Source organism: Copadichromis virginalis, linkage group LG15 (assembly GCF_057382275.1).
Source record: "Copadichromis virginalis isolate Kocher_CV1m ecotype Utaka linkage group LG15, C_Virginalis_male_GT1.1, whole genome shotgun sequence".
Classification (NCBI taxonomy): Eukaryota; Metazoa; Chordata; class Actinopteri; order Cichliformes; family Cichlidae; genus Copadichromis; species Copadichromis virginalis.
The window spans coordinates 18,075,139-18,098,649 of record NC_140632.1 but is presented as its reverse complement, the minus strand read 5'-3'; the positions used below and the strand labels follow the sequence as shown (position 1 = coordinate 18,098,649).

General features: G+C 40.4%; 1 protein-coding gene across 2 annotated transcripts; it reads right to left on the bottom strand.

Annotated features, from left to right (window-relative positions):
- Positions 1 to 8,843: 8,843 nt before the first annotated feature.
- tfap2b (transcription factor AP-2 beta) lies at positions 8,844 to 20,879 on the bottom strand. 2 transcript variants are annotated; one of them, XM_085432285.1, is made up of 7 exons: positions 20,793 to 20,879; positions 18,171 to 18,632; positions 16,653 to 16,707; positions 15,435 to 15,654; positions 14,996 to 15,114; positions 13,957 to 14,098; positions 8,844 to 9,873 (listed from the first exon to the last, which is right to left on the bottom strand). In XM_085432285.1, the coding sequence occupies exons 1-7, from the start codon at positions 20,838 to 20,840 to the stop codon at positions 9,585 to 9,587; spliced, it is 1,335 nt and encodes a 444-aa protein (XP_085288411.1). In that variant the 5' UTR covers positions 20,841 to 20,879; the 3' UTR covers positions 8,844 to 9,584. The 2 variants fall into 2 exon arrangements, with proteins under 2 accessions (XP_085288411.1, XP_085288412.1); XM_085432286.1 differs by lacking the exon at positions 20,793 to 20,879 and adding an exon at positions 18,919 to 19,700.
- Between the last annotated feature and the right edge of the window lie 2,632 nt (positions 20,880 to 23,511).

Sequence of the window (23,511 nt, the reverse complement as noted above, 5' to 3'; positions counted from 1 at the left end):
CCATCGAGTTTTACATTGGAAGAATTCAGAACAACCCCCCACATGTCCCCAGATTGGCAGTTCAGCAGTTAAGAAGACAGATGAACTGACAGGTTTCGAAGTATTAATTTCCTTCCTCTTCACTGAAATCTGTATCTGTGATCAATATCTTGTCTCATGTCTTTTCTCCTATTTTCTCCTTTTGAAAATGAGGTCCTGCCCCCCTGTTGAAATTTCTGTAAGTGGTATGACCCCAGCATACCTCCAACAGCTAATAACTAATAACTGGCTACCAGGGGACTGTGTGTCTTTCGGTGGGGGAGGGTAAATGGGGAGGTAATAATGCACACACAAGCTCAAGTTATGTCGAGGTGATGTACATCTACTGCAGTAATCCTCAACTCTGACAGATCCACTGTGATGCCTTTGATTTTTCTAAACTGCATATTCTTTCCATATTCCTGTGACGCCTTAATTGTTTTAGATTAAGACACATCCATCTACCATTAGTAGATTTTACAGGCATTTTTTTCCAGTTAAAAACATCAACAACTTCAACTTCAATGAATATGATGTTATCGCAGCCTGTGGTAAGATGACTGATATCCTTCAACTATCCTCTACATTCAGTATGTAGCCCTCTGAAATTTGTCAAACTTTTTTGTTTTATTCAATTCAAGTATTTGTTTTTGGGGGAAATGAAAAAAATATGAATGTACAATTAAAATATCTGAAAATGTCTATTTTTTACACAACCTCATAGTACATGTACACAACAGAAATCGACCCAGAGTACTCTAGAGGCAGGTACATTTAAAAAAAAAAATGCACTTTTAAAATACATGAAAAGCTGTGTTTTACTGTGTTAACTAATTATTGTGGAAGGTAAAAATCACAGTGATTTAGTGATCATTAAAATGTGTTCAGAATTTGCAAATTGATAATGCTTCACCTCATAGATCATGACACACTGCTGTCTTCTACATAAGCTGCCTTTATAAGTTAAAATATCCGTATCATTACTGGTATTGGCAGTACTGGTCCTGTATTTACTTGGTACCAATCAACACCAAAATTTGCAGTACTACCTATTCGTTGGATAATGAAATAATAATGACAATAGCTGAAACAAACAAGTGTTTGACTGGGAGAGATTATGTCCATGGCAAATAGTGATGGTAACAGGGTTGTTACATCAAGCCACCGAACACTGTTCAGTTAGGGTCAGAAAAAGGTCATTGCCCTCATGGCAAAAACAAACTAATATTAGCTGCTGAGACTGAAGATGAGTCTGTCTTCAGTGCTGAATTTAAATATTTTGTCTATTCTAAAATTCCAACAAATGAAGAATGCTCAACTTTCACAGTATGGTGATTGATATCCAATCAGATGCTCCATTTGCCAAACAAATACATGCATAATGGTAGATTAGTTTGTAAAATGAATGCTGTAATTCTCTGCTTCATCTTATATTTTCATGACAGAAGACAAAATAATTATCTGATTATTTTACACAGTGTTTTGCTTTAGAGCCTTTAAAAGTATTACACTTTCACTGCAACTGAACTTAATGGATTGTATTTAAGTTTAGCCCCACCCCTGCCTTATTTTATCTTAGCTCTGTTTTTGTCTTATTTACTTTTGGCAAGTTTTTAAAATCACTGATTATGGCAGACTAGCTGTTTATCCTTTTGCTAGCATTCATGCTAAGCTAACAGTCTCATGGCTCCAGCTTTGTATTGAAGCCAATAGCCAAATGCAAGATTAGTAAGCAAAATAAGTGCAAAATGAGACCCTTTTTTGTGGACTTTTTGGACTTGCATGCTGCAGACTCATCAGTTGTCAGTCTATCAACTAGAAATGTAACAACCATGATGAACACAGGCTATAGAAACAGTGCACATTAAATCCCATACACACCAGGTTTATTTTATCTGAGTAAGACAGTTTTACTAACAAAATGCTAGCATACACACGTTTCAGCATCTAGTTATGGTTTGGAAAGTAGGGCTATATTAAACAACAAATGTCTGTGTGAAGCAACTAGTAGTGGTAAAGGTATAAACCCGTGTCATGATCCCAGGTTTTGTACCCAGTTTTCAGTTTGACGTTGTAGTTTTCAGGTTGGATATTACCTTTGCGTAGGTTATGTTTTCATTCTGATCTGGTCTTTACTGTTCCCCATGCCTAGTCTATTTTTCTGTGACATCTCCCCTGTTTAGTCAGTTTTGTCTTTGTGTTTACTTTGACCTGTCAAGTTCATGTGTCTTAGTCTTCCTCTTTTATTTTGATAGTCTCGTTTCCTGTGGGTGTTGTGTTCAGATTTGCTTTCTTCCATTGAATGATTCTGTTCACCTGCTCCTTCTTTTCCCCAGTTGTGTCTATTTCCATGATATCCCTGATTTCTGTTTAAGTCCTCGGTTTCCCCTGTTTTTCGTCACGTCATCATCATTCCCTCCTTGTGTTTTTGTGTGCGCACTGTTTGCTCAGTTATGTAAGCAGTAAGTTTTCAGTTTAGCCAATGCTTATTGTTGTTTTGTATTTCTTTCCCAAGCTTCACCAACAAAGCTGTTTGAGTTGAGTTAAGCCTGTCTGCAGTTTTGGTCCTCTCTCTGCCTGTCACCCTTACGTGACAACCTGCTACTCAATGTATTCCTGAAATCAAAATGGTGCTGTAACGGAGTCCATTTATTTTGGAATCTCTCGATACTGCCACATCTTCAGCCACAAGGGAAGACATGACAACAGCAGGACTGGTACTGGTTGTGATTACCAACAGCCCCAGATTATCCTCCCTTTTGACTCTAATATACCATAATTTACATAAATGTCTTCACGTATTGTTGAATATAACTGGAAATTAGCTGTCAAGTCCATAAAGTCATTGTGAAGTGTGCTCTCGTATCACAGAACAAAGCTGAGGGCTGTTTTCCCATTGACTTCTATAGAATCACAACTCTTTTTGCAAGCAGAGGAACCACCTCCTGCTGGGAAATTAAAAAGAGTGCCAGTTTAAGGCCCTTCTTTGTTGGCTTTTCTTCTTAGACTTGGAGAATACATCTATTGTTCGAGGCTGGGACTGGCCAAAAAGCTGCAGTTATTTCTGACTAGCTTCTTAGCAAATTTACAGTGAAAAATGATATAAAAGTTTACTATAGAAATACAAACAAGTAACTAGATGTACCTGCCCACGAAATATTAGCTTAGAGGAAGAGTTGCTTCATATTCTTGTGTTAGTATGTGGGTGTCTCTGTGTTAGTGAGTGCATCAAGCTATATTCCAGAAGTGTATTCTCCTCTGAGTAACCTTGACCCGTCTGGAGAGGCAGCCTTGCCTCAGCAGCAACAGCAGCAGCTGTGTCACTTCAACTCAGCATCTTCAGTCCAACCTTAAGGGACCCGGACTGCCCGTGTCCCTGCCCAACCAGGATCCCCCCCACCCCCCACCCCGATGGAACGACCAGCCAGACCTCCCCCCTCTTACCCTCCACTTCTGCCCTGAGCTACCAGCAAACACACATTCATGCCCGCTGTCCGTCATGCATACTGATAAATGTGTTCACTATCAACAGCAGCAGACAGTGGCCTGGATGGCTGGCTGCTTGAGTGCTGACAAAGCCCAGACTCTGCTTACTTGGCCCTGCAGATACAACAGCGGTGAAGACAAACACTGGCCTCCAGCCACTCCCAGTCAGCTCTACATATGTCACATGTTAATGACATCAAGTCTATGGCCACCCACAGACGGCAGCGTACTTGAGGGCAGCAGATTGAGAAATACAATCTTTTCTCCTTCGAACATGAGTCTGATCCCTTCGCTGTGGCACTCACTGCCAAGAGTCTGTCACCTTTCTCCACCTTCTCCAGCCGCAAAGCATACTATCTGACACGATGAGTTTAGTTACTGAGTTATTTAGACTAAAATTTAATTCTACAACACAAATATATCATTAGAATATTTATGATACATGTTTTCCTTCCTGTGAAATAATGAATATTTGTAGCCTGGAGGTTTCCTCCGTTAATTAATTAAGTGAACTAGACTGAAAAGGGAAAGTAAAAGTCATTATTCTAGCGCATGAGTTCATCATTCTGCCTGTGTTCAACTGTTTCATGGGAAGCTTGAGAAGATACCTCTTTGTTTTCATAGGGACTTCAGCCAAAAACACATTCCCTGCTTTAATCCTTATCCCATTAGTGGAGTGAGTGTTGAAAACAGTAAACAGCAGCCATGCTAGACTCCTCCATGTGCAGAAAGGAAACAGTGCGGCATCTTTTGTCAAACATGACTAATTCACTTTTGCCCTTTGTGTGTGTGGGAGCTTTGCCTTTCATATCGATCATGGCTGTGCCAACTGTTTGTTTTGTCTTTTCATATGATGAACCCTGGGCCCTGGGTGAGGCCCCGGCGGAGCTTTGCTCCATGCTAAAGGGCTTTTTGTGAGACAGTGTCACGCTCCCTCGTTCCGGCGAGGCTTCGCGTTTCTTATTATTCATGGCTCTCTCCCCGTTTGTTGAGAAGGCTGGGATCAAACAGGCAGATTTGCCACGCCTGACACCCCTGCTGCTGCAAGTGTGTGTTTTGTGTATGTGTGCGTGTGTGTGGGTGAACTCAGCTCGGACTCAGTAATGACAGGATTTGTTAAACAGTAAATTAATGAATAATGAAATATCCAGCACGCGCCTGCCTTGCCTGGAGCACAGCGCCCCGAGCAGGAATTACTCCCGACCAGCACTCGGCTGTCTGCATGCTGGATAACCTGAGCGTGCGTGTGTGTGTGCGCGCGTGTGTGTGTGTTGGATAAGCATTTTTACAGCCCATTGCGTGACAGAACGCCGAGGGGCTTTGCTGATGGGGGCATCCTCGCTCACTTCCTGGCTAAATGACAGACAGGCAGATGCAGCCAGATGCAGACATAACTGCATATAGAAAGGACTGTCAGCGCTGCTCTCATACTTGCATCTATCAAATGTTCTCATTGTCTTCATAATCTCAGTCCCTGTTCGTAACTGGATTACCTCCCCCTAGTCGTGTAACTACCTCTGACACTTTCATAAAAATAAATTTTGCTTATCATTATCACCAATTCATCAGACACAAGTGATTTATATTGTATCGAGCTCCTGGATGGTTATTTGCAGTTTTAAACGCTCAGCAGCTCGAGAACCCTCCATGCACTGAGAAGTGATCACAGAATTATGCAGAACTGCACAAAAAAGAAACAAACAAAGAAATGCATTTTGCAATTTACACCTATGATATTTAATGAATTTAATGAGTGTTAATGGAAATGTGGCTTGAGGACCTTCAGGGCCTAACACACCTCAGTCTTAACTGTTTGTCCCGTCCAACTTTTTTGTCTTGGACCTTAGGTTAGCACCTTAAATTTCTTCTACAATATCACAACAATATTGTAAACACTTCAATAATGCTGGTGCTCAGTTATTTTAGAAGCTGAAATTATTTCTTGTGTGAAAATATTGGGAAAATTGAATTGTTTAGTGTCTTGTTATTTGAATATGGGAGGCTGACTGGGACACGTTAGAACATTATTCTGTCTCCTCTGTAAACCTGGCTCTTTTTAAAAAATACATTTTCAGTTTAATTGTATATTAATCATGTTACACATGGATTCATGAGGTATTTTAAAATGGATGTCTGCAGAATTATGTGAGGGGAACATACAGACTGTTCAAATATTTGTTAGCAGTAACAGATGTGACTAAAACACACATCTAATGTTATAGCTTACACTTATTTTTGGACATCATTACACACTTTGTCTCCAGGTTGGTCAGATTTCATGTAACCTTTTAAAGATAAACAAAACACAACACAAACCTCATAAACTACTACAAACTCTATCTGGTGATGATTTTTAGTACGTCTTTAAACTGTTTCACATCTGTGATAACTAATTAAAAAGAAATAACATTAAAAACAATGTTGGGAAAGAATTAAAAATCTAAGAAATGGCAGTTAGATACATGTACAGCTATGTGTCAGCTTAAACATGACTGTTATTTTCTGAGACTTTTACAGTGCACTGATCCTATACCATTACGTTTTGAAAATTATATCCTCACAGTTATGTCAAAACATAAATCTTAACCTCAAGTTCTATTAATCTTATAAACATTTCTAATTAATGGCGGCTTCTCAGTTCTCTTTGCGTATTCTACACATTTGATCTGTTTCTTCATGCCTTTTTAAAAAATATTTTTTAACACCAATGTTTGATTGGTGTGCAGGAAACTCCTTAGAAAATATGACAAAAGAAAAATGCAAAGTAACTCCACAGGAAGAGGCTGAACTAAAGCAAGAGAAGCAAGGTCCCATATACAGAACCAACTTTGTAGGCAATGGAAAAAGAAAACCCTGAAGTAATGTTTTAAGGAGAGAAATCCAGGGGTAATTATCACTATAAAACAGTCACATTTCATGCACAGTTTTCTTCTGTATGTCATTTTACTTTATTGCCATGTCTTTATGCTGTTTAGATTATTTTTTCAGCACCAGTGCTGCACTTGTCACACCTACTGCACACCTTTGTCCAGTGCAATCGTGTTTAATCCTGTTTCTTATAAATTAATTCAGCAATACTTTTTGTTTTCAGATATAGGTCCTTAAAACCGTAGGACATACAGTGAACCATCTGCTGCGAATCATTCGAAACACAGTCTATCGTTTTTGATTAACGGTGCAATGTAGGGTGACATTAAAATTTCAATTAAACTATTTTATATCGAGTGCCTTTAATTATTATTTAAATCGACGCTGTCACACTTATCGTGCGGTCTGAGCTAATTTGTTTAAAAGCCAAGTTTCTCCTCGCGTTTGTTGTTTTGTTGTTTTTGGCTTGTTTGTTTGTTTTTCCAGCGGACCTGCCGTTCTTGTGGCCACTGATGCTCAGCAGCTTCCTGCCTTTGTTGAACGGGAATCGCTCGCGGACATGCGGGTGCTGAACTCTGCACCTGCGTCACGCAGCGTTCCACTCTACGGGTCACAGTGAGCCCGCGGGCTCCCTCTCTTCCCTCTCTCTTGCCTTATTTTCTTCCTTCCACTGTCTCTTTTTCTCATTAGCTTTCTTTCTGTGGCCCTTTCTGCTTTTCGCTGCGCGTCTCGCGCTCACTCGTCATTAGCACACCGGCGGTAGATCCCCACCGCAGAAGAGAAGCGAGCCCGCGAGGCACGATTCTGTTCCCCATGTGCGCGTGTGAGAGAGAAGCCTCTCTCTGAAAAAAGGCCTCACTGGCTGGAAAATACAGCCAATTATCTCCCTGGAATAAGACAGTATCCATCATGGTGCGTGCATGTGCGTGCGCGCGGGCGGGCGTGTTTTCAGACCTTGTTGCAATATATGGACATTTTAAACCTCGCAAGGCTATTACTTATAGAATAATAAAACAGCAATAACAGCATGAATAATAATAATAAGAATGATACTTTAAGGGTATATAATATTCATGACCACAAAACAATCAATAATCAGCAGTTTCTGGGAGTATATGTAGTTCATTAAAGAAATAAAACCTGCCCTCCTCAATTAGCATTACAACTCCAGATGGTGTAACCAAACAGCAAACAATTAACTTGCAGTTATGCACTCACAGGCTGTTTTAATACCTGGTTAATTAGGATTAAAGTGGCTCCATCCCTCTTTTTGAATTTATGTGCTGACTTTTTTATTTGCAGTTGCAAAAGTTGCGCCTTTAAATATCCGTAAGTCCAACAGTTTTCTCGTTTTATTCCTGGCAGAAAGATAAAGATACTAAGAGAAATACATGTAGTGTCATACCCCTTTGCAATTTAAATCTGTAATATTTAAATGGGAGAAAACATAGTTTAAATGTGGTCAGGGGACCTTTAGGGCCTAACACACCTTAACCTTAACTGCTTATCTTGGTCCTAGAGTAAGGGCTTTTCTGTTCTGGAATCTACTTGAAGCTCTTAAATTACCTCACAACTGCAACAATAATGCTGGTCTTTTGGCGTTTTGCTCTTGTAAAAAGTTGTGTTTATTTCTCCTCTGAAGATGGTGAAAGCTGTGAATTGATTTGTCTCTAATTTTTGAGGGAATTGCATTGTAAAGTTCCTTTGTCTCCTTTGTTGGCCCAGATTTCCATATTTTCAGTTTAATCCTATAGTAAAAAAAAAAGTTAAAAACAGATGTTAGCAGAGTCGTGTTCCATTCAACTGTTTTTAAGGAATGTATTCAATATGATTGGCACGCGTATCTCTTGTTATAGATAAGGTCCGAAACTTCCCAGTGTAGCTTGCCATCACCAGTGTGTGAATGTGTGTGTGAATGGGTGGATGACTGGATATGTAAAGCGCTTTGGGGTCCTTAGGGACTAGTAAAGCGCTATATAAATACAGGCCATTTACCATTTTACCATTGCCATAGCTAAATCAGTACCAATCGATAATCTCTAAGGTAGTGAGTTTTGTTGTGTTATCCTTTTAGAGTGAACAAAACACTAAACACAAAACTGAAGGGAAGAAGACGGAGAAACTTGATGCTAATGTATCTCTAAAATTTGGAATACAATTTGTCAGTGTAGCCAGTCATTTATTTGAGTGGTTCGGTGTTTTCATTGGCCGCCATTTAGCGGATATCAGTCTTTTTTTCTTCCTACACCCAAAGATGCCTGACCTGTGAACCTGACTTATTACACATTGAACAACAGTGTTAAAATCCTGGCATCAATCCACTTCCGGTCATTCAGAAAGTTGAATTTTCTTCCAGAAAGCTGCTCTTCTTCAATATTTCATGACACAAATGAATACAAGTTGAACCCCAGCCTTTACTGAGACTCTGCTTTGAAATTTCCCTGGAGAAAAGGCGCAGGCTGCACACCTCGCATAATAAAACACATGGTTTATTATCAATATGATAGAAATGAAATCACTGGACAATTAGAAGCATGTCTACCCATCATCAGCACCATGACAACAGCTCTATAAGAACAGAAAAACACTGGATGAGTCCTGTCCCCCAAACGGCTCACAAAGGTCAAATCACAGATTAATAGGCCTACTCCAAAATAGCTGGCGCACCTATTTACACAACCATCCATTTAAATTAATATAAATAAATATTTACACACATAAATTAACACCTCTCCTCCTCTCCTTCCTCTTGTGTTAAATAACCAGACAACCCTGTTTCACATATAGATTGCTCATCACCCAATCTCACAATGCTTTTTCTGTGTGAAGACAAACACACACACACAGACAAGCACACACTCACTCAGGCACACAGACACAATGTTGTTTGTTGGCTGCTCACAGCATCTCAGTCTCACAGGATGCAGGCAGGGGGAGCGAAATGAATGTAACACAGTAACCACCATGTCCTCAGGGGAATGAAAAGAACGTAACACAGATGAAAAATCCCTCTGTGCTCTCTGACACTGGCCCACGGGTGTCTTCCTCTGCCTTTTTCTCTCTGCCGAGCCTTCCCCTTCCTCCTCCACCTCAGCCCCGTGCGTGGCAGGTCAGTCGCAGGGGTGTAAAGCTAGAAGTAACGGTGTAACGCCTCTGTCTGTGTGTCTGCCTCCTTCTCAGCTCTCGATCATCACTCCCCTCCTTCTCCTGCTTCATTTCCGCTGCTTCTCCTCTTTGTCGCCGGTCTTGCCAGCATCCCCGTGCCGGTTGTTGGGAGGGTTGTTGAGAAACATCTTGTCGAGTCCTTTGAGAGCCTCGGTGAGGTAGTTCTGCAGGGCGGTAAGTGCAGCGCAGATGGCGGGCGAACCAAAACCATGCGTGATTAAGGAGAAGTGGGAGAGGCAGCTCTGGATGCCAGGCTCCAGGATGGGGGTGGGCCTTGAGTTGCCCAGGGGAGTCCTGTCCTGGGCCAGCAGGTCTGTGAACTCCTTACACAGCTGTCTGCAGGAGAGAAGACACAACAAGACGTCAGGAGGGAGCTCTGCATCATCTTAGGCTTTCCCCAAAAGGGTTTTTGGAAAGCTGATATATGACAAATAACTGCCAGTTTGCTGTCATTAAAACAAAACACTGATGATTTATTCAGGATTTCCTCAAGAAGGTTATTAATGACAAAGCTGACACAAAATGCAGAGCAGACAACATCATATTAAAAATCTCTAAAAGCCAATATTCGAAAATTACCACACAGGCACAATAAAGAACATCCCTCAGAGCCCAAGACTTCCTTGGGGCCCCAAAACATTAGCTGCACATAATTAGATTTGAATTTTGATTATTGAAATTCTTTGTAGGCATTTTTAACACTAGAACTTTATAAAGTAACTAACACTTTACCTGATCCTACAGTACTTAAGACTTTCTGAGTCCCATTCCAGATGTAAATTGTGCAGGCATGCCTAATTGCAAAATGTAACTAAATGTCCCCCAAGAGCAGACTGAGAGCTTTCTCAGTGACAGTGAGGGAATTTTGTTGCATTGATTGCAGACTTTCCTCCAGCTCTTCTGGAAACCGCAGTGAATACAATCAGTTCATATGCTGGAATCACATGTTGCTATTTCACAGTTCAGTGTTTACAAAAAGAAACAAATTGACTCAAATCTCCATGCTGGTTTGACTTTCACATTTTTGGAAAATCATGCCCTGTAGCTGTGGTTCTCAAACTGTGGGTCATAAAACCACAGCAGGTGGGGCGAGGAAGAGGGGGGGGGGGGGGGGGGTGGTATGAAACTAATTTCATTGTTGAGTTTGCTGACACAATTGTGCAGTGTTTTATCAAACTAAAATTCAAGTTGGATCATTTTTTATTTTTTAAAAGTGTGGGGTGTAGAGTGTGATCCCCCCCCCCCCCCCCCTCCCCAGCTTTTGAAAGGGGCACATCAAAAAAAAAAGTGGGACAACCACTTCCCTGTTGAAACACAGCTCAAAGACAGTAATGTTGGAGGCATGAATGCTAAACTGCAATGTTAGTTTTAGACTTCCCTAAAATGAAAGCAATACCACTCAAACTAAAACTGCTTGCAGAATAGAGCGCTGTGCACCGAGTAGGCTGCATTAAGTTTTCAGCAGTTTAGTAGACGGCTGAAATAATGCAAAGCAAGCTGTATAGATGCGAACTTGGAAAAGACCCCCAAAATTATTCAGAACAGTTCCAAAACCCAGACTAATGAAATTCTTTAGCAGGTCCTAAAGGCGGCACAGCTCTACCCACCTTTCCAGAAAGGAAAGAATACATAAAACAGCTCATTTTATAATTTGAAAAATTGAAGCTTATTTTAAAATGAAACGCATTGGAAGAGGAAGATGATTGTGTGTGTGTGTGTATTTTTTAAAATTCCATTCAGTATTATTTATTTAGAACAAATTGATAGTAGCCATCATTAGTGTTGCGTAATCATATCCCTCTAAATTGAAATTTACAGTTTTTGTTTTGTTTTGTTTTTTTGTCACTAAATGTTTAGACTCAGAGAACATTTTTCAAAAGCTAAATTCACATATTTCCATAGTATGAGGATGAAGGCTAAGGTTACTTATAATCTCTCAGAATGACCTAAACGTCACAGAGTAATGTTATATATTAAAAACCTCATGACCTCACAGAGAAAAACCCACCACTCTGACGACTCCCTTTTGATTGTGTTCAATGAATAAACTTAACAGAACAAAAATTAACCGTATTATGACTTAAGGGGAAAAAAATCCTGCTTATACCTTTTTTTTTTTTAACTCTTTCTTTTTTTCCCAGTGCTCCCCCCGTGAACCCTTACATATTTTCTTTCAGTTTTGCCTTGTTTAACTCTGTTTAACTCTCATGAACAAGGCATGAACATAAAAGCAGTCTGTGATTAACACCTGCACCTGGACACAGGGAGAGCACGAGTTCAGTTCTAGCATGGGTGTTTGTGTTTTTATGTATATTACAAGCATTTTACCATTCCCATTTCCCTATTTTTGTAGAGAAGATAAACATTTTCTTCCTAACTACTTTTGACACTTAAAGCATGTATTGAATTTACATACAATTCAGTACAATTGAATTGTATGTAATTCAATCATTCTCAAAGATCAGTCATTCTGATCTATGAGGATGTGAAATACAGTGATATAGCAGAACCCAGAGAAACAAGGGTAATTTCAAATATTGCATATTTCCATAATGGAGAAAATGCATACCCCTTCAGTGAAAATAATGCAAAAATCATCCGATTAAGAGTTTTCTAAATGAATAACTAATATTTAGATATAAGAATGTGTGGTTAGTAACATGGATCTTAATTTTTCATTGGATTTCAAGTGCAACTGTAAAAGAAAATAACCTATTCACCTAGTTCTCCTTGTTAAATCATCCCCTGGTTTTAGGCTCACATTTTAAATTCAAGAGACCTCCTTCTCCCTCTTCTTCCCCCCTTTCACAGATTCATACTTGCACAGCCCGTGCGCACACACCCTGTAAGCGGCCTAAGGGCAGAGCTCCAGCAAATGAGTGACAGGCTGTGCAGGCCGAGCCCAGCTGGGGTTAGGGGAGTAGAGAGGAGAAGCCGCCACCCCGGGCTACACTCAAGGCTCTCGCTGTTGTTTTCTGACGACTTGAAACACTCCACTGCTAAATAATGAATTTCTAACAGGCAGCACTGATGCACAGTATTGGAACAGGTTTCAATCTGAGCATCAGACATCCACCACCAAACACATTGTACATACTGAGCACCACACAAACACACACTCACACACACATAGACGGACAGATGGTTTATGCAGGCTAGCAGACAACAACACTTATGCAAGCTAAAAATATAAGCTTCCTGAGTGGAGGACTTTTATAAATTAATTTCAAATCTTCAACACTTATTTAGAAAAAAAAAACCTATCTTGCCCATGTGCACTCAGAAGAGCCTTAATTAAATTCCAGGATCTCCTAATTATTAATAAAAAATATATCAGTACAAGTAACTTTACATTAGTGCAAATAAAACAGATTATCTCTAAGACCAGAAACTGAGGTCAGATATAGAAACATCAGGGTTTGTGTTTATAGGCTGTGTTAATAGTGCCCCACCTCACCTCAAGATTATTCTGTGAAAAAGCTGCTTGTAAGGAAGCTAATGTGTGCACAATTTGTCCTGATAAAAAGGGTAAAACTGATGTCTTGTTAATTTTGGTTTAGATTCTTGGCTTTATTTTAGCTCATTTCTCAAATACTTGACCTGACTTTAACTGCCCTGTTTTTTCTGCATTGCAGTTTTTTTCCCCCACTCAGCCATTTAAATACAAGTTAGATATAGTTCAGTGGGTTTCATTAAAAAAATATCACAATTTCCTCTCCAAATGCCACTAAGGCAGAGTGGACTATAGGATAAGGCACAGAGTATAGCAGGGGTTCACACCCTCTGGGTTTCTTAAAATGGACCATAAAGACCTCAGGAAATGAGACTGGCCTTAATTTCATAATAATTTAATTCTCCCTAAATGTACCTATTTGCAGAAAGTGATTGCCCTGTGCTATTCAGAATGTATGTGTAAATGTTATGCAATTTCAATGGACAACAAAACACAAGGACAACCGAAATGCTACCAAAAGGCAGTAATGATGTGTAAACCTTGTCTAATGGGAAAAATCTGAAACATTTAAATTGCAACAAGAAGTCTGAATTAGAAGCATCTGAGACATATTGGACTTTTAAAAAACCCAAACATTTAACTTTATTTCTCTTGTTGCTCTTTTGTTGTTTGTTGGATTTTTACTCCTTGTTTTTTTGCTGACTTGAAGTATTGCAAGGTGGTTTAGGGCCCAGTCTTTCTGACACCTTACTTTCAACAATGTCCTGCTGTGTCTGAATGTGTCCTAATACTAAAAAAGCCATTTGAATTATAATTCAGCATTACGTTCTCGCACTTCAATCCCATCATCATCCTCCATCCACTTCTATATGATGCAGTGCAGACAGTCTATATCCTGTATGAGAGAAAACACCCATAAAGGCTATGAGAGAACAGAATCTAATCAAACGCTCCATCAAACTCACTTTGTCGCCAGCAGCATGTTTTTCCGTGTGTGCAGCTCGTTGGGGTCCGCGTGCTGGCGGTTGAGGTACTCGCTCACGGCTTTGGTGGGAAACTCCGTCTCGCAGATGTAACCGAAATCCCGAGCCAGGTGGACCGCTTCACCTGTGGGGGAAGGTATTAGATGTCTTATATATTGCAACTGTAAATATAAGTATAAATACAAACGAACAAGATCTTTCGGTTCACGAGATACTGGCTTCAATTAAAGTATGAGTATTGTCAGGTGTCATTTAATTATTCATATGATCATTTTTAACTCATTAACGTCACTGACAAAAAGCCGTATCTTTTTAGGCAGAACCCTCCCACAGCTGTCCTCTCAGCTGACTCAAAAACACTTAAACTGTTTTAAGTTTTTTATTTTTTATTTTTATCATGTAGACTAAACATTAGTACCTTTTACTTGCTGATTAATATTCAAAATGATCCACTTTATTTTGGGTTATACTGTACAGGCACGAATAAAACATTCGTGCAGTTTATATATTTAAAAGTAAGTCGTCATCACTCAAAAGAAATACTTTCTTTAAAAAGTAAATTCACGTTACCTGTTTTTAGTAAGACACAGGCACTCGGTCTATATGTTGGTGTAGCCAAAGGCATGGGCCCAACCTCCAGTCTTTAATCCGTTAATTTAGCAGCCTCAAACACATCTATCGGTAATGAATATTTCCCTGGCTACATTTTAACAGACATTTTATGAATAAAGGCGCATTTTCACGCATGACTTTTATAATCCCAGATTTTTGCAATTCATATATTTTTTCTCGAGTTTTCACATGATAGAAACTTTTTTTTAAAAAGTTATTTTTTTCTTATATATTTTTTGATAAATGACACTATATTGAGTTGTGCTCATAGCCAGAAATCCAGTTACAGGGAGTTGTGGCGGTGTAAGGGGAAAGCAGAAGGGGAATCCTGAAACTCTTGAAAACAATAATAAAAAAATAAAATAAAAATAAAGATTTGGCTTTTATCACCAAAAAATGAGTCGGTTACCTTCCACGAGTGATGTTAGTAGTGTGACATTGGCAGCTTTGCGTCTCCCAGCAGGTAGATTCAGTCCAATCTTCTCCAGCTTTTCTCTCAGGCATTTCCCACCGTTTTTAGACTTTGCTCTGCAGAAAAAAGGAGGAAAGCATATGAACTGTATTTAAAGTAAAACTTACGGCGCACACATGTTGGCGAAATGTCATAAATCGCTCCAAATTAACAAACAATATTTTAATATGTGCTCTGGACAACATTTATTTAGCTTGATCTCGTCTACCAGTTAATGTTAAAAAAATCTATATGGCATAGCTTTTCATGCTTCTCATAGTCTCATTAATAACTGCTCCTGCAAATTAAATGCACACAAGTTTTTTCCTCATAGTTTCTAGAGGTTATTCCTGAACTCCACGTTGTGCGTCAACATGCTTTAAGGCTACATCCGTACCTTCTCAACACGCCCCCCAACAAGGAGGCGTTGAGGCACTCGGGCGGGGACAGTCTCCTCTGCACTTCACCTACGGTCACTTTATACTTTGAAGTGGAGCTGAGCAGCGACAGGCGGCCTGGTACCGAGCAGAACACCTCGTTTATGTTCACGGTCACTCCTCCGATCAGCCCGTCCTTACCGAGCATCAGGGAACCCACGTTCTTGGGTGGCATGGGGACTGAAAGAGGAAGGTTAGAGTGGATTTCTTACATAACGTGTTTTCACATTCAGGGGGCACAAGTTTGAAATCTTTACATCACTCCTCTGTGCCAAACTTTGCTCAGTGAGACCACGCGCGCAGGGGGCGGCCCTGGCCTAATGAAGCGCCCACGTGCCGGGCATTTGCTGTTATTTAATGTCGCGCGACATTCTCATTACAGCGTTATCGATTGTTGATTGGCTCACGTTCTCAAATCGCATTAACCACCTCCCTGTCTTTTCTCCACGGCCGGTTTAACACCCACCAGCAGCACTGGATGCTTCTTCATCCCGCGCGCTAATGCTCTTGTTAATGTCGTGAAGTAAAGGGGAAACCGCCAGCCAGCCTGCCTCGTGGATGCGCGCATATAAGGGCCAGTGCGAGGGGGTTTTGATGGCTCCACGGGGGATAATGCCGCAGATTAGCTCTAAACGAGCTCACGAGATCTCCGTGAGCGATGCCATTTATTACATCAGCGGCTTAAATGCCCCGCGGGGAGCTCAGTCACTCAACATCCCGTAACTAAATCACCGCACATCATCAGAGCGGCAGCGTGGCAGCCTGTCAGCGACACACTGCCTGATAGTCAATATACCAGGGTCGTTACCTCGGCTTCAGACTCCTCATCCCGGCCCCCAAAATACGAGAAACTCCATGAATAGACTCGGCGAGAACGCCTTTTCCAGTTAAGGTCACAACCATACTGATCATGACATTTCCCGAGGGACTGGGCCGGAGGTTACACACATATCCATACAATAAATCATTATAATTCATAAGAACCTATCCAAATATCCCAGGAGTGAAGAAACCCAAATAAATTGTCTTGAGAATAGAGCGCGCGTATTTCCTCTTTCCACCTGTGATATTCTTCAATTATTACTATATATATATATTTTTTTTTTTAAAGTAAGGCCACATTGCCCAGAGAACAGAGATGTGTGTCTTTGTATTAAAGAGAGAATGTGTGTTTCTACCTTTCTTTATCACTGATTGATCCAGGATGCTCGTCCCGTTGGTGTCATCAGCGGTCTGTTTAAAAAAGAGAGAAGGTAAATGCAAAACATTCAACCCTGTTGTACACAAAGTTAACCAGTGATTTACCTGACAAGCCTCAATCACACAGTCCAGCAAAAACAAAAAAGAAAAAGAAGAAAAAGAAAAAGAAAAAATATTCATGTAAGGTTTCAAAAGGAGGGGGCGGAATACACGTTTGAGCTATTTGTTTTCAGACATCGGTCCAATCTAGCTCATAATGCAGTGCTTTCATTCATCACGACGTGGTTAGAAGCAGCTATTCCCACACATTCAAACCCCCATCATTCATCAGTGTCATTCATCATCTTGCCAAATAAATTGTTAAATAGACCGGGTGTTGTCACGAATGCGTCACAGCCAAATACAAAGAAACAAATATGCAAAAACAAATTTATATGGGGGTTAATAAATGCAAAACACAAACACGGAAAGCCCGAAATGAGAATCTATTGTGGAGGTTAAATGGCAAACAATTCGTGATGGCTGTGCCCTGAGGGGGGAAACGAGTAGAAAATGAAAATCCTACACAGCTTTACAATAAACCTTTTTCACTAAGTCTTTAGTATCTCGCTCTGTGAATTTATAGCGTTTTAGCAGCAAAGCAAGACTCTAAGAAAGGAAATAAACAGCAAGTAATAATAATAATAATAATAATAATAATAATAATAATAATAATAATAATAATACATATTGCGTTAAAAACGAAAGTAAAAAATATTCTTTACTTTGTTATAATTTAATGTCATTTAATCTGCGTAATTTGTTATCGTCTTTGAAAACTATGTCTAACGTGTTAAACTATGTTAAAATGAAATTTTAAATAAACCGCGAGGAACATTTAATTTACTGCCTAAAGCCAGATTTATGATGCTTTATTTGCAAACACATGTTTCTCTTTTGATTTAAAAAAAAAAAAAAAAGTCTTTCTTGGGTATCTCAAGTCTTTTTTTTTCTTTTCTTTTTTTAAGCTTTGAGCCATCCGTTTGGCTACAGCTGCTGTGAGCATCCAGCCCTGAGGGAGCTGCCCCAAGTTCACTGACCTTAACTCTAAAGGCACGAGAGTCATGCGTAGACAATGAACAAGACAACTGTCAACATATATCCTTTCTTTTCTTCCAGTGAAAATTGGTTTCCATTTTATTTATTGCTTATTTTTGGGTGTTGTAAATGTGTCTGTTTTAGTTCAATTGAAGTGTTTTTGTTGTCAGGGGAAATGGGGAAATTCACCGTTATAATGTACGTTGTTTATATCTACAAACTATGAACTATTCAATAAATTGTGAATAAAAGTAGGGCGAATTTTCTCCTCGATGGTTCAAGTCTGAGGATTTGCCATTGTCTGCCTGTTCTTAAACATGATTTCTTAAAATTATATGACATAATTGGAGCAGGAAAATCTGAAATTATGTTATATGTGCATTCAATCTCTGCAAATCTCAGCTGTGCCTTTAACTTACCGGAATATCCTCCATACCGTGCAGCCCGTGTAGCAGTCCGTCTCCCATACCAGGCTCCAGTCCGGGGTGAGCGGAGTGAAGAAGCACATCAGGCCGTCTTACACCTCCGTAGTCCCGCCGTGGGTCCAACCCGGATAGCTGGGGCAGCGAGGCCCGAGGCTGCGCCAGCAGAGCGGAGCTCTCCATCCGGTCCCCCGTGGGGTCTTGCCGCTGACGGGCTCCCCATGCTCCCTGTTGGCTCTGGTGCAGGGAGTTCAGGGAGTATGGGTCGCTGACGTGGGAGTACGGATCCTGGCTCTGGTAGTGAGCGAGCGGCTGGTACGGCGGAGGAAAGTACGGCGGCTGGAAGTCCGAGGAAGGCGCGTGAGACAGCGGTGGCGCGCTGGAGTAGGGTCCCGCATGCGACACTGAACCCAGCTGGGACAGCCGCGAGCTGTGGCTCGAGACACCGTCATGCCGGTCCTTGAACAGGATGCAGAAAAGAACAGAAAAAATTGAACCAGTTGTAGAACTGGAAGTACAATTTAAAGAAACGAAGGCCCAAGATCATTTTGCAAATTGCCTCTGGTGATGTAGCCAAAGAAGCCTAACTGGCACTGAAACTCCTGAACAAAAACACATAAGAGCCTGGAGGAAAAAAATGTCACAGCCTAAATTAAACTGTCTCACAACTAAAAACCTGCCAGCCATATCTACGGGGTTTACCGTTTGCGTAAACGAATTCTGAAATACTCTGAAGAAAACTCACCGCGGTGGAGTAAGGATGAACTAACATCTGTAAACCTTCTGCCGGTGTATCACAAGCGGGTTCACGGTAGAATAGCGGTGTAGGACGGAGCGTGTAGGGCCGATACAGCCAAAATCATCCCAGGTAAGAATGAAGAGTATCTGCAGGCACGGCCCGATCTACAACACCATTCAGAACCTTCCTCCGCCCGGAGCTGCCACCGCTCTGAGTGTGAGCACCGAGCTCCCTCCTCTACCCCCGGTATACGGTGTAATTGTTATTCATGACTGAGACTTACAGGAATATTAATGTGCGCGAGGCAGGGGACTGGCGACACATGGAGCGTGAAGCCTTTCGCGCAACCGTGAGTGACGTTGAAATTCCGTGGAGAGCCGAAACGACGCGCGAACAGCAGGAGATTGAAAGAGGACTCTCTCTCGCAGGAGAAAACGAACAGGGTATCCAGACCCGTGAGGAATCCTCTGTCACATAAAATACCGCTCTGGGGCCCCTTTATATATAAAAGCTGACGCAATAAAGCGCACTTTCTTGCCAGTGGAGACACTTTTGCGCAAATAATTTCTGTGCAAACAGACTTTTTACGTTAAAGAAACCAATAGAAGACAATATGGCAATAAAAACAGGCCTTGTTGGGTCGACTATGAGACGATTAACAACAGGTTTTCAAGTTCTCTTCCAGCCGGGTTAGTCAACGCCAAACAAAGCGGAAATGCATCCAATAAAGCAAAAAAAAAAAAAAAAAAAAAAAAAAAAAAAGAGAGAGAGAAAAGAACTTTGAGCTGACGCACAAACCCACAGTAACCGCAAAAGAGCGCATTAGCTACTTTCAGATTTTACTCTGACTTTTCACCCCAACTTCACCCCACCACACTCACACTCTTGAAATTTTAAGGCAGCTCAAGTCATATTGCAGCTGCCAACCGAAAACAAACGCACACCCGAGACAAGGCAGGACGCGTGAGGGGCTCGTGTGAACTCAGAAGCAGCGATTAAACTTTGCATTGTAGACCGTTCAGCCTCTCCTCTTTGCCCTCTTGGGTGACTTGTTTAACAACATTATAGCCTCCCCTCCCTCGCGCCGTGGGAGAAAAACCATGTGTGGCACGAGACAAGGGCTTCCCACCGGGCTCAGCCGAGGGGCCTCGCGAGCTATACCCTTTCTTCGTCTGCTTTGTGCTAGAGCCCATTCAGCGCGAGCCGGGGCAGCGTTTTCGCCCCCGCGCGCGTCGTATTTCTCACTTTTTCTTTCTCCTTTCCCCTCACCGTTTTTTTTAAATGATTGTTCTGGGATCAAAGCCAAGTCATTTACATACTCCATAGGCTACACATCATCACCCTGCTCTGACACAGCGGTTCTCCACCTTATTTGTCTTTCGCTGTAATTTAAAAATGTCAAAATGAGCTTTTCATTAGTTACTGGGTCACGTTGAGGTCCTGGGAATGAGCTTATAGTCCTTGCACCTTATTATTTTTTTATTATGTTAAAAAAGATATTTAGATTGCTTTAAATATTAATTTACCCCAAAGCCCAAAGTAAAATCTGACTGATTACAGCCCTCATGTAGGCAGTGTCACATATCTTATGTACCCAAAACTGAACACTGCACCACAGCGACAAGCACAGCTTAAAATAATGTGAGCACTTGAAATCATTTCAGCACAAATTAATCCGTTTTATGCCTGAATAAATCTGTCATGTGCCAAATGGTTCTCCAATTCATATCCACAGTCATCGCAACATGAATACGAGGCCTTAAAGCCTCGTGGAAAACACTTCACTCAACAGCATCCAACAAATGAACTCCAAAAGCATGTCTAGTAACTTCATTTAGTCTATTTCCCCCGAGTCACAAACAGCTGGACGGTAACGTTACCTCATAAATATCTTCATACTTGACATTCTCAACTAGTTTCCACAGCATGGTCGCTTCTCCGGTGTCGGTAAACCGAATGCAGCCAAGTGAAGAAGGGATGCCTCAACTCTCTCTCTCTCTCTCCCTCTCTCGCTCTCTCTCTCTCCCTCTCCCTCCCTCCCTCCCTCCCTCCGCCCTCCGTACCTTCAGACAGGCTTTCTGAATGGGGAACCCCTGTATGGAGTCCACTGCTGTAACATTATATAATAATAATAATAATAATAATAATAATAATAATAATAATAATAATAATAATAATAATAATAATAATAATAGGGCAGGTTAAAAGCAGCAGGTAACTTTAATACACGAGTGTGGTGTGTATCTTCGTACACACAGCACTGAACCACATATAGATTGTTTACTTGTTGGACACTTATGCAACTCTTATGCATTGTTAGATTTTTTTTTGTACCTTGACTTTCATCTCTTTCACTGTAAATGTTTGTAATCATATGTGATTAAAAAAACAACGAAATTAAATAAATAAAAATGATTAATTAGGTCGTTATCTAATGGAGCACTAATGGGATACTTAGTAGATTTCTACATACACATGTGACAATGCGATAAAGTTTAATTTTTTTTCTCAACATTTCTTTTGCATCTATTTCGTAATATTGCTTTACATAAAACATACCCTTAAAATCCATATATTTATGTCTTTTACTGTGAGTTAAAAAAAAAGATTTGCATTATGATGCTATACGAAACAAACAAACGAACAAAAAAAATCCCAAAAACTGCAGTCTTCCTGAGGAGTTTCATGGCTCTAGGAATACATTTTCCAATGTTTCCTTCTGAGCCCCATTGGAGGCATGAACACCATCCTTCCAAAAATATGAGGATGTTTCCTCAGAAAAAAGAAATCTCCAATGAGTTGATGGGTTGATATTTTTTTGTTGTTGGATATGTAAGATTTATGTCATTTTCACCAACATAAAACTGGTTGATCAGTGAGCTCTTGTGCCTTGCATTTGGTTTCCTTCACTCATCCATTTGAACTGTTCCCTCTGTACAGTTGCTTGCATTGGAGTGTTTATACTCTGCTATAGAAAGTTGTCTTTGCAGGTCACAAATAAACAGACCCAGCAACATGACTACAGTATAAGGCTAAAATCTGCACTAAAGCAAGAAGGATTTTTGCACATTCTCACAGAAATGGGCTGCCATGTTTTAGTTTTACTAACTGCTTTAAAAAAAAATTTAACTACAAGCCACATTTACTACTACATTAATACAGAGCCCTGTTCTGTGAAATTTAACTGCTTCGAATCACCAATTAACCAATTAACATGCAAGTCTTTGGACTGTGGGAAATCCACTCAGTGACTGGGAGAACATGCAAACTCTGCACCGATATGAACCAGAAACCTTCTTGTTGTGAGTGTTAACGACTAAACCACATCACCCACGGGGCAACAGAGCAGGGTTTAAACAACACCTCAAAAATTTTCAGATGTGGTCATTTATTGCACTGCTATTTAAATTTGGGTATGATGTGACACCATATACTCAGAAGTTCCCATACCATTGCCTTTTAGGGAAAAAGATTGGTTCTGATAAACAGTGAGGAAAAAATAAAGGAACAAAAATCTTTGGAATAATTACACATCCACGATTATGATAGAAATATACGAATAAGTTCCTGCTCAGCCTGTGTGATGTGTAGTTACAGGTGTGCTTTATATCGACCCAATCTGGGCACATTGCTGCCTGTAACAAGATCAGATGCTGCATAGTAAAAGGGACAGATCAGCTTTAATATGAGGCATGCTCAGTATGGATACAATTTTCCATTAGGTACTTCAAAATTATATTATCATCATGATTGACATTAACTAACACATTATGAATCACATCACCATCCCAACAAATCTGTTTTATGGTGTTTATGTGTCACTGTTAAAGATCTCACACTGGAAAACTTGTTGATTTGAGTTGTGAAAGCACTTTCTTTGTGGCACTAAATGAATATTGGGCATGATGGTAAACTGTGATTATGAGTTATTTTCTCATCCTCTTGCACAGCATCATGTGATGTGATGAAAGCAAAAAGGGTAGGACAGAAAATTATTCACTTTTTCTGTCAAAGCAAACACTTGCAGAGTGTGGACAGCACAAGACGGGTGATTCTGGTTTACCCTGTTTTAAGGCTTATTTGTGCACTGGTGATATGCTATGAATTCATAATTCCCTGGCTTGACAGATTTGAATTTGATACCATTTGTCTCCCTGTATTTTACCCTTCCATTTGTCTCCAGTCTGAACCAGTCAGTGTGAAATCCACCAGCTGAGCGACACACTGTTTTTTGTAACATTTGCACAGAATTCCTTATTAAATCCATAGTAAACAAAAATAATATTTGAAGCCAAGTTCAATTATAGCAGTCCCATGCTGCAACCCAAGAGAATTTGCCCAAGTGTGTGTAAATTGCTCCCCCTAGTGCCATTACACCATACATGCACTTTTTGTAATTCAAAAGACCTTTCATGGAATGCTGGATTTCTTCCTAAGATAAGGTTATGACTGCAAAGGAGAATTATTTTAAAGATGAAAAGATGGGCTGAGTTAATTTGGCTAATGTCAACTCAAGGCTTTTATACAGTATTGTCTTGTAATATGCATACACATATCTGTTGATAGCTGTTGTAAAATATGACTTTGGTTTAGCTGCAG

What these genes read in the sequence shown, in the direction of transcription:
- tfap2b (XM_085432285.1), bottom strand. Translation starts at nt 20,840, where the DNA reads ATGCTGTGGAAACTAGTTGAGAATGTCAAGTATGAAGATATTTATGAG. An exon ending in AGTATGAAGATATTTATGAG is followed by an intron (nt 18,633 to 20,792) that starts GTAACGTTACCG and finishes ATCCTGTTCAAG; the next exon opens with GACCGGCATGACGGTGTCTC. An exon ending in TTGGGGGGCGTGTTGAGAAG is followed by an intron (nt 15,115 to 15,434) that starts GTACGGATGTAG and finishes TTTTTTCTGCAG; the next exon opens with AGCAAAGTCTAAAAACGGTG.